This window comes from Manis javanica, chromosome 8, assembly GCF_040802235.1.
Source record: "Manis javanica isolate MJ-LG chromosome 8, MJ_LKY, whole genome shotgun sequence".
Taxonomy (NCBI): domain Eukaryota; kingdom Metazoa; phylum Chordata; class Mammalia; order Pholidota; family Manidae; genus Manis; species Manis javanica.
In genome coordinates this window covers 27,391,866-27,403,476 of record NC_133163.1, presented here as the reverse complement: position 1 = coordinate 27,403,476, position 11,611 = coordinate 27,391,866, and the positions used below count along the sequence as shown (strand labels likewise).

At 42.5% G+C, this 11,611-nt stretch overlaps 1 protein-coding gene across 5 annotated transcripts in view; it reads left to right on the top strand.

Annotated features, from left to right (window-relative positions):
- Positions 1-11,611, top strand: part of LIN52 (lin-52 DREAM MuvB core complex component) — a 165,392-nt gene that overhangs the window by 104,059 nt on the left and 49,722 nt on the right. The window contains exon 6 of one of the 5 annotated variants that reach the window (XM_073242132.1): positions 2-615. The exons of the other annotated variants lie outside the window; for them this stretch is intronic. Within the exon in view, the coding sequence (XP_073098233.1) occupies positions 2-105 (104 nt within the window). The 3' untranslated portion in view covers positions 106-615. Of the gene's footprint in view, position 1; positions 616-11,611 lie in introns of those variants that run through there. 5 annotated transcript variants of the gene reach the window in all.

Sequence of the window (11,611 nt, the reverse complement as noted above, 5' to 3'; positions counted from 1 at the left end):
GCTGGTGCTGCAAGCAAACGAACTGACCCGCCACAGCTGCGGAGCAGCCAGAAAACAGCCCCACCCACAGCAACTACACAGAGTCTTCTCCCAGTGCACAACTAACCGGGACAGATCCAGAGGCTGCCACTGGCATACAATTGCCTGGTACAGAGGAAGCAGAGCAAGGTCCAGAAGGAATAAAGGGGTGCCTTTCTCACAGCAGAACACATCTTGCATGTCTGTGACTCCCCACAGGGCCGCCCTGCCTGTGGCAGCTCAGGAGATTATCCCAGAGACTGCTTCCGGTCTGTGGGTAACTGGCACAGGCAGAGGAAGCCGGACCAAGGTGCGGAAGGGATGAAGGGGCACTGTTCACGCAGGAGAACACACCCAGCACTGCTGCGACCCCTCCCCACAGTACTGTAGGATATCCCAAGGACCGCCCCACCAATGGCAGCTCAGGAGATTATCCCAGAGACTGCTCTCTGTGTGCGGGTAATCAACACAGGCAGCAGAGAAGGGCAAGGCAACCAGCAAACAGGAAGGGACTTTGTTCTCCCAGCTGACACACTCGCCACCTGTCTGTGACTACTTCTATCACCAAGAAAAGGCAGAAGAACCTGGTCCCGTCAAAAATCAGAGAGAGGGCCTGGTGAGATAGATATGACCAATCTTCTTGAAAAAAAGAATTCAAAATAAAAGTTATAATGATGCTGATGGACCTGCAGAGAAATATGCAAGAACTAAGCAGTGAAGTCCGGAGGAAGATAACAGAAATGAAACAATCAATAGAAGGTCTTAAGAGCAGACTGGACGAGGTGCAAGAGACTGTTGATGGAATGGAAATCAGAGAACAGGAATACAGAGAAGCTGAGGCAGAGAGAGATAAAAGAATCTCTAGGAAGGGAAGAATATTAAGAGAACTGTGTGACCAATCCAAATGGAACAATGTTCGCATTATAGGGGTACCAGAAAAAGAAGAGAGAGAAAAAGAGATAGAAAGTGTCTTTGAAGAAGTAATTGCTGAAAACTTCCCCAAACTAGGGGAGGAAGTAGTCCATAGAAGCCCAGAGATATCCCAACACAAGGGACCCAAGGAGGACAACACCAAGACACATAACAATTAAAATGGCAAAGATCAAAGACTAGGACAGAGTACTAAAGGCAGCCAGAGAGAGAAAAAAGATCACCTACAAAGGAAAACCCATCAGGCTATCATCAGACTTCAACAGAAACCTTACAGACCAGAAGAGAAATGTCATGATATATTTAATACAATGAAACAGAAGGGTCTTGAACCAAGAATATTGTATCCAGCACAATTATGATTTAAATTTGAAGGAGGGAATTAAACAATTTCCAGACAAGCAAAAGTTGAGGGAATTTGCCTCCCACAAACCACCTCTACAGGGTATTTTAAAGAGACTGCTCTAGATGGAATCACTCCTCAGGCTAAATAGATATCACCAGAGAAAATAAAATCACAGCAAAGAAAATAGACCAACAAAATACTAACTAAAGGCAAAAAATAAAATCACCTACCACAAAAGCAGTCAAAGGAATCACAAAAGACTACAGAATAAAACACCAAACATATAAAGAATGGAGGAGGAAGAATAAGAAGGGAGAAAAATAAAGAATCATCAGACTGTTTTTATAATACCTTAATAAGAGAGTTAAGTGCGATGGTTAGATAGTAAAGAAGCTTCCCTAGAACCTTTGGTAACCGCGAATCCAAAGCCTGCAATGGCAGTAAGTACATTTCTATTGATAATCACCCTAAATGTAAATGAACTGAATGCACCAGTCAAAAGACAGAATAATAGAATGCATAAAAAAGCAAGACCCATCTACATACTGCTTACGAGAGACTCACCTCAAACCCAAAGACATACACAGACTAAAAGTGAAGGAATGGAAAAAGATATTTCATGCAAACAATTGGGAGAAAAAAGCAGGTCTTACAGTACTTGTATCAGACAAAATAGACTTCAAAACAAAGAAAGTAACAAGAGATAAAGAAGAACATTACATAATGATAAAGGGGTCAGTCCAACAAGAGGATATAACCATTAGAAATATATATGCACTCAACACAGGAGCACCGACATATGTGAAATAAATACTAACACAATTAAAGGAGGAAATAGAATGCAATGCATTCATTCTAGGAGACATCAGCATACCACTCCAAAGGACAGACTCACTAGACAGAAAATAAGTAAGGACACAGAGGCAGTGAACAACACACTAGAACAGATGGACCTAACAGACATCTACAGAACTCTACACCCAAAAGCACCAGGATACACGTTCTTCTCAAGTGCACAAGGAACATTTTCCAGAATAGACCACATACTAGGCCACAAAAAGAGCCTCAGTATATTCAAAAAGATTGAAATTCTACCAGCCAACTTCTCAGATCACAAAGGTCTAAAACTAGAAATAAATTGTACAAAGAAAACAAAAAGGCTCACAAACACATGGAGGCTTAACAACATGCCCCTAAATAATCAGTGGATCAGTGATCAAATTAAAACAGAGATAAAGCAATATATGGAGACAAAAGACAACAACAGCAAAAAGCCCCAACTTCTGTGGGACGCAGCGAAGGCAGTTCTAAGGGGAAAGTACATAGCAGTCCAGGTCTATTTAAAGAAGGAAGAACAATCCCAAATGAATAGTCTAAATTCACTGTTATTGAAACTGGAAAAAGAAGAACAAATGAGGCACAAAGTCAACAGAATGAGGGACATAATAAAGATCAGAGAAGAAACAAATAAAATTGAGAAGAATAAAACAATAGAAAAAATCAACGAAACCATGAGCTGGTTCTTTGAGAAAATAAACAAAATAGGTAAACCCCTAGCCAGACTTATTAAGAGAAAAAGAGAATCAACACACATCAACAGAATCAGAAATAAGAAAGGAAAAAATCATGATGGACCCCACAGAAATACAAAGAATTATTAGAGATTACTATGAAAGTATATATGCTAACAAGCTGAATAACGTAGAAGGAATGGATAATTTCCTAGAAAAATACAGCCTTCCAAGACTGACCCAGGAAGAAACAGAAAATCTAAACAGAACAATTACCAGCAAGGAAATTGAATTGGTAATCAAGAAACTACTTAAGAACAAAATCCCCAGACCAGATGATTCACTGCTGAATTTTATCAGACATACAGAGAAGATATAATGCCCATTTTCCTTAAAGTTATCCAAAAACAGAAGAGGAGGGAGTACTCCCAAACTCATTCTATGAAGCCAGCATCACTCTGATGCCAAAACCTGGCAAAGACACCACAAAAAAAGAAAATTACAGACCAGTATCCCTGATGAATATAGATGCAAAAATAATCAACAAAATATTAGCAAACTAAATTCAAAAATACATCAAGAGGATCATATACCATGATCAAGTGGGATTCATCACAGGGATGCAAGGATGGTACAACATTCAAAAATCCATCAACATCATCCACCACATCAACAAAAAGAAGAACAAAAACCACATGATCATCTTCATTGATGCTGAAAAAGCATTCCAAAAAATTCAACATCCATTCATGATAAAAACTCTTAACAAAATGGGTATAGAGTGCAAGTACCTGAACATAATAAAGGCCATATATGACAAACCCGCAGCCAACATCATACCTAACAATGAGAAGCTGAAAGCTTTTCCCCTAAGATCGGGAACATGACAGGGATGCCCAGTCTCCCCACTGTTATTCAACCTAGTGCTGGAGGTCCTAGCCACAGCAATCAGACAAAACAAAGAAATACAAGGCATCCATAATGGTAAAGAAGAAGTAAAACTGTTACTATTTGCAGTTACTATTTGCAGATGACATGATGTTTTACATAAAAACCCTAAATGCTCCACTCCAAAACTACTAGAAGTAACATCTGAATTCAGCAAAGTTGCAGAATACAAAATTAATACACAGAAATCTGTTCTTTCCTATACAATAGTGATGAACTAGCAGAAAGAGAAATCAGGAAAACAATTCCATTCACAATTGCATCAAAAATAATAAAATACGTAAGAACAAACCCAACCAAGGAAATGAAAGACCTATACCCTGGAAAGTACAAGAAACTCTTAAGAGAAATTAAAGAGGACACTTAATAAATGGAAATTAATCCAATGCTCTTGGTTAGGAAGAATTAATATCATCAGTATGGTTATCCTGCCTAAAGCAATCTACAGAGTCAATGCGATCCCTGTCAAAATACTTACAGCATTCTTCAACAAACTGGAACAAATAGTTCTAAAATTCATATGGAACCACAAAAATCCCCGAATAGCCCAAGCAATCATTGGAAGAATAAAGCAGGGGAGATCTCACTTCCCAACTTCAAGCTCTACTACAAAGCCACAGTAATCAAGACAATTTGGTACTGGCACAATAACAGCCCTATAGACCAGTGGAACAGAATAGAGAGTCCAGATATTAACCCAAACAGATATGGTCAATTAATATATGATAAAGGAGCTATGGATATACAGTGGGGAAATGACAGCCTCTTCAACAGCTGGTGTTGCCAAAACTGGACAGCTACATGTAAGAGAATGAAACTGGATTACTGTCTAACTCCATACACAAAAATAAACTTGAAAGGGATCAAAGAGCTGAATTTAAGTCATGAAACCATAAAATTCTTAGGAAAAAATATAGGCAAAAATCTCTTGGACATAAACATGAGCAACTTCATGAACATATCCTGGGCAAGGGAAACAAAAGCAAAAATGAACAAGTGGAACTATATCAAGCTGAAAAGCTTCTGTACAGCAAAGGACACCATCAGTAGAACAAAAAGACATCCTACAGTATGGGAGAATATATTCATAAATGACATATCCGATAAAAAGTTGACATCCAAAACATATAAAGAGCTCATGCACCTCAATAAACAAAAAGCAAATAAGCCAATTAAAAAATGGGCAGAGGAGCTGAACAGACACTTCTCCAAAGATGAAATTCAGATGGACAGCAGGCACATGAAAAGATACTCCACATCGCTAATCATCAGAGAAATGCAAATTAAAACCACAATAAGATATCACCTTACACCAGTAAGGATCACCACCATCCAAAACAACAACAAATGTTGGCGAGGTTGTGGAGAAAGGGGAACCCTCCTGCACTGCTGGTGGGAATGTAAATTAGTTCAACCATTGTGGGAAGCAGTACGGAGGTTCCTCAAAAAACTAAAAATAGAAATACCATTTGACCCAGGAATTCCACTTCTAGGAATTTACCCTAAGAATGCCGCAGCCCAGTTGGAAAAAGACAGATGCTCCCCTGTGTTTATCACAGCACTATTTACAATAGCCAAGATATGGAAACAACCTATGTGTCCATCAATAGATGAATGGATAAAGAAACTATGATACATATACACAATGGAATATTATTCAGCCATAAGAAGAAAACAAATCCTCCCATTTGCAACAACATGGGTGGAGCTGGAGGATATTATGCTCAGTGAAATAAGCCAGGTGGAGAAAGACAAGTGCCAAATGATTTCACTCATCTGTGGAGTAAAACAACAAAGAAAAAAACTGAAGGGACAAAACAGTAGTAGATTCACAGAACCCATAAAAGGACTAACAGTTACCAAAGGGAAAGGGACTGGGGATGGTGGGTGCCAAGGGGGAGATAAGGGAAAAGGGGGGCATTACGATTAGCACACATAATGTGGCAGGGCACAGGGAGGGCTGTACAACACAGAGAAGACAAGTAGTAATTCTATAGCATCTTAGTACGCTGATGGACGGTGACTGTGATGGAGTATGCAGTTGATACTTGATGATTGGTGGTGTCTAGTAACCATAATGTTGCTCATGTAATTATAGATTTATGATACCAAAATAGAATAAATGAAAATAAAAAAACTCAACAAACAAAATAACAGGACCAGTTGGCTTCCCAGCTGTATTCTACCACACATTTAAAGAAGAACTAATACACATCCTTCTTAAAGTATTTCTAAAAGTAGAAGAGGGGGGAATACTTCCAAACTTATTCTGTGAGGCCAGCATCACTCTAATACCAAAACCAGACAGACACCACAAAAAAAGAAAATTACAAACCAACATCCCTGATGAATATAGATGCAGAAATACTCAACAGAATATTAGCAAACCAAATTCAAAAATACACAATCATGATGACCAAGTTGGATTTATTCCAGTGATGCAAGGATGATACAATATTTAAAAATCAATCAACATCATACATCACATCAACAAAAAGGACAAAAATCACATGATCATCTCAATAGGTGCTGAAAAAGCATTTGACAAAATTCAGTATCCATTCATGGTAAAAACTTTCAAGAAAATGGTTATAAGGGGGTACATGCCTCAGCATAATAAAGACTGTATACAACAAACCCACAACCAAAACCATATTTAATGTCAAAAATCTGAAAGCTTTTCCTCTAAGATCAGGAAGAAGACAAGATCTCCACTCTCACCACTTTTTTTCAACGTAGTACAGGAGATCCTAGCCACTGCAGTCAGCCAACACAAAGAGATAAAAGATATCCAAATTGGTAAGAAAGTAAAACTGTCACTATTTACAAGTGACATGATATTATACATAGAAAATCCTAAAGACTCCACCAAAAAACTATTAGAACTAATAACTGAATTCACCAAATACAAAATTAATACACAGAAATCTTTTGCATTCCTATGTACTAACAATAAACTAGCAGAAAGAGAATTCAGGAAAACAACTCCATTGCAATTGCATCAAAAAGAATAAAATACCTGAAGGAAACTTAACCAAGGAGATGAAAAACCTGTACTCCGAAAACTACAAGACACTCATGAGAGAAATTAAAGACACCAATAAATGGAAATCTATCCATGCTCATGGACAGGAATAATTAATATTGTCAAAATGACATCCTGCCCAAAGCAATTTACAAATTCAGTGCAATCCCTATCAAAATACCAGTAGTACTTTTCAATGAACTAGAAAAGATAGTTCTAAAATTCATAGGGACCCACAAAACACCCCTGTGGATAAAATTGTAACATTTGCAGAATATCTCGCCTGGCTTTAGTGCATTTGCATATCCTCAGGGGTGGAGGATCTCCATATCAATGGGAAATTAACCTAGGCAACCGAGGGTGTGTCTGAACCTGAGAGTTTAAAGGGAAGGACTAGTTTGCTTGCTTGCTTGCTTCTTCAGGAGCAGAGGAGAGAGACAGCCCTGGACTGCAGTTGGTAAGCAATAAACGGGTTTTAAACTTTATTTCTCCCTTTGCCTGATTTCAGTTTTTAGAGGTATTTTGCCCCAGGATTTCATCTCCCTGGACTTAATATCTGGTGGCAGTTGGCAGGGTGCCTCTGAAACCAAAATCTGTCTTAATGGGTGCAACCTTTGGGAGGGCTGCCCCTGTCGATGGTGGGGAGGCCCCAGTGGATGCAGCGGCAGAGGGTGCTGCTTCACCTGTTATTATCCCCTCAGCTGTGGGGCTTCCAAGTTGGGAACCCCTAGTGGGGAATTGGTCTAGGGTAGAATACCTCTTAGAGGGATGGGCCTTCCCTGAACTAGGGAAGAGTGGAAATACTGGAAGCTGCAGAATTAACCCTCCGCGAGTTGGAAGACTGCTTGGAGACCTTAGGAAGCCATATAGCAGCTGGCATTGTAGGGTCTCTTTTCATTGAGATAGTGGAAAATGTTATGCAGGAGAAGGAGAGGATTATCGAGGGACTTAGGCGGGAGAGAGACACACTTCAGCATCGCTTGGAGGAGCTGGGTGATAACCTATGGGATGCTCTTAAAGAAGAGAGACAGTTACTGAAAAGAAGATTCCTTAGCAGCGGTGAGTGGGGAGATGGCTGGAAAAGCTGTATTGCAGGAGGCTGTGGGGAGGGGGAGGAAAGATTAGTAGCCCCAGAAATGGTGGAGGAGGAGCCATTGGTGGAGAAGCCTGAGGGAGAACAGGAGGAGGCGGGGCCACTGGCAGATCCGCTACCTAGGCCACCGCCAGAGAAACCATCTTCTCCTGTTTTAAAGGCCCACCCAGATATAATTAAGAAAATAAAAAGGAAACAACCACGGGCTCCTCAGGGGGAGGAGCAGCTCCCTCCCTAGGTTGTGGAGCACTCCATACTCCACCCCTATACCCAGTATGAGGTAGTGGACATGAGTATCTGGTATAGGCAGAGGCCATCAGAATCTCTGCCTACATGGCTTTTACGTCTCTGGGATATGGGGGTGGTTAACATTGTTGTGTTGGGTACTGAGATGAGTGGCTAACAGCTGCCATCAGGATAGTTTGGCCTAATCAGGGTGATTTGCCATACTTTCCCAGTAGTTGGAAAATATATGCAGAGCTCCAACAGGTACTGTGGGAATTGGGTATGAAAAACATCATCTATAATATGGACCCCCAGGGCCCTGATGAGGAGGTGTTCACCATAGAAATGAGAAACCTGGTGCTGCATACAGTTCCCACATCTCTCTTTGGGTCACTAGTGAATACTCTTGCCCCCCACCTAGGGGAACCCATAAGTAAGGCTACTCGTACCTTAGGAGATCTGGGGGAGGTTGAAACAATAAGGACACTGAAGGAAGTACAGGCCATGACTGAAAGGAGAAGTGCAAAAGACCCCATGAAGGTCTCGAGGACCCCAATGTGGGTTAATTTGATAAAGGCCATGGTAGTGAAAGAAAAACTGATGGGCAGCCCAACAGAGTATTGTTAGACTGTGGCACCAATTAAAGCCAGGGCAGCAGTTCCAGCCACTGAGGTCCAGGACACTGAAAACAGAGTCAAGGACTCATGCCCGGCTTGTGTCCCTGCAAAACTAACTTCATGGGAGACAGTACTCGGGATTTGCCTGAGCCCTCACCCCCACAGGAGGATGATTGGGCATCAGGGTTCGACTTAGGTGGGGGTCTAAGTCCCCACCTTGGGTGACATGATGGGGACCAGAGGCCACATGTAGAATTAGCAATTCATTGGTCCCCTGTGAATGTACAACGTGTCCCGCCGCTGGTGGACACAGGAGCTGAGTGTTCTTTGATTCATGGCAACCCTGAGTGTTTTCCTGGGACCCCTGCTATGACAGATGGCTATGGGGGTAAGGCAATTAGAGTGAAGAAAGCCCAAATCTCATTGGGGATAGGGCATTTGCCCCCAGAGAAGTATACCATGTACATTTCTCCCATCCCTGAATGTATTTTGGGGGTAGATATCCTGCAGGGCCTGTGGTTACAGACCACTACAGGTGACTTCAGACTGAGGGTACATGTGGTAAAGGCAGTTCTGAAGGGACATGCTAAACACCTATCTGTAGTTCTGCCTGTATCTCGGCAGGTGACAAATATTAAGCTGTATAAATTGCCTGGGGCACAAGGAAATTGGAGAAACTCTAAAGGAGTTCGAGAGGGTGGGCATCATAAAGCCCACTCATAGTCCTTTCAATTCCCTAGTGTGACCAGTGAGAAAACCAGACGGCTCTTTGAGTATGACTGTAGACTACAGGGAATTGAATAAAGTCACACCCCCTTTGCATGCTGCTGTCCCCACTATAGCAGACATTCTGGACACCTTCAGCCATGAACTGGGAACATATCATTATGTTAGACCTTGCTAATGCTTCCTTCTCTATTGATGTAGCACAGGAAAGCCAGGAACAGTTTGCTTTCACGTGGGAAGGCCGGCAGTGGACATTCACTGTCCTTCCACAGGGATATCTCCACAGTCCCACCATCTGTCATGGACTTGTAGCCCAGGACTTGGCCACATGGAAGAAACTGCAAACAGTGCAGTTGTATCACTACATTGATGATATTATGCTCACAGCTGATTCTCTTTCAGATTTAGAAGGGGCAGTTCTAGACTTGAAACATCTACAGGAAAAAGGATGGGCTGTGAACAGCAGCAAGGTTTAGGGACCTGGTTTGTGAAATTCTTGGGGATTGTCTGGTTGGGTGAAACTAAAGTTGTTCCTGAAGCAGTTATAGACAAGGTCCAGGCTTTCCCCACCCCTACCACTGTGGCAGTATTACAAGAGTTTTTGGGTCTTTTGGGCTACTAAAGAGTGTTTATCCTGCTCTTGGCACAAATTCTGAAGCCCTTATACCAGTTGGTACAAAAGGGCATCAGGTGGAACTGTGATGAGACATGTACAGCTGCTTTTACGGCTGCCAAGCAGGCAGTCAAGGCCATACAGGCCTTGAATGTAATGGACTCATAAAGGCCCTGTGAACTAGATGTTCATGTAACCGAAGATGGTTATGGATGGGGTCTTTGGCAGCAGCTTGAACGGACACGCCAACCTTTTGAATTCTGGTCACAGCTATGGAAAGGAGCAGAAGTCTGGTACACCTTGATAGAGAAGCAACTGGCTGCTGTGTACCACGCCTTGCTGGCTACGGAGCCCATTGCTGGAACAGCTCCAACCAAGGTAATAACCACTTATCCCATCATGGGGTGAGTGTGAGACTGGACCCAAAGGCCACAGAGTGGTGTGACACAGATCCCTACCCTGGCCAAATGAAGCACATATTTACAGCAGTGTGGTACCCTCTCTACTAACCCCTTAAGTGGAGAACTCCAACACCTATACCAGTGGAAAGCAGAGAGAACTTGCTTTTCAGCCCTTGGTAGCTGTGACTTCTTATCAGGAAGGAAAAGCCCCTATACCTAAAGATGCTTGGCACACAGACATCTCCAGTTGTGGGCAGCCCCCAAAGTGGAAAGCTGTGGCTTTCCATCCTAAGACTGAGACAGTATGGATGGAGGATGGAGAGGGGAAGAGCAGTCAATGGGCTGAGTTGCAGGCAGTATGGCTCATGATCACCCGGGAGCCTTCCTCTATAGTTGTCTGCACTGACAGCTGGGTTGTCTATCAGGGCTTGACCCTGTGGCTACCAACATGGTATCATGACAACTGGATGGTGGTCACCAGCCCCTTGGGGGCAAGAGTTGTGGCAAGACCTATGGGCCTCTGGTCAGACTAAGACTGTTACTGTATGTCATGTGACTGGCCATTTGCCTTTGGCATCCCCATAGAATGATGAAGCAGACACATTGGCCCAGGTGAGCTGGCTAGAAGGAAAGCCTGCCTCTGATGTCGCCCAATGGCTGCACCAGCATTTGTTGCACATGGGGCAAAAAACAATGTGGGCTGTAGCCCATCAGTGGGGATTGCCATTGACCTTTGAAGAAGTCAGCAAAGCCTGAAAGGAGTGCCTTGTGTGCTCTAAGAGGGACTTACACCAAGTCCCACAGCAACATGGGACAATAGTAAGGGGGCCAGTACCCCTTGTCAGGTGGCAAATAGACTATATGGGGCCTCTGCCCTAACAAAAAAATATCAGTATGCCATGACTTGTGTGAACACGGCTGCTGAACTATTGATTGCTTTTCCTGCACATCATGCAAATCAGCAAACCACCAAGAGGGGCCTGAAGCATCTCTTTGCAGCCTATGGCTGGCCACAGGTGATTGAGAGTGATCAAGGCGCCCACTTTACTGGACATGCGTTACAAGAATGGGTGCAGCAATTAGGAATAAGGTGGAAATTTCATGTACCATATAATCCTACCAGGGCAGGCATGATAGAGAGGTACAACGGTTTGTTGA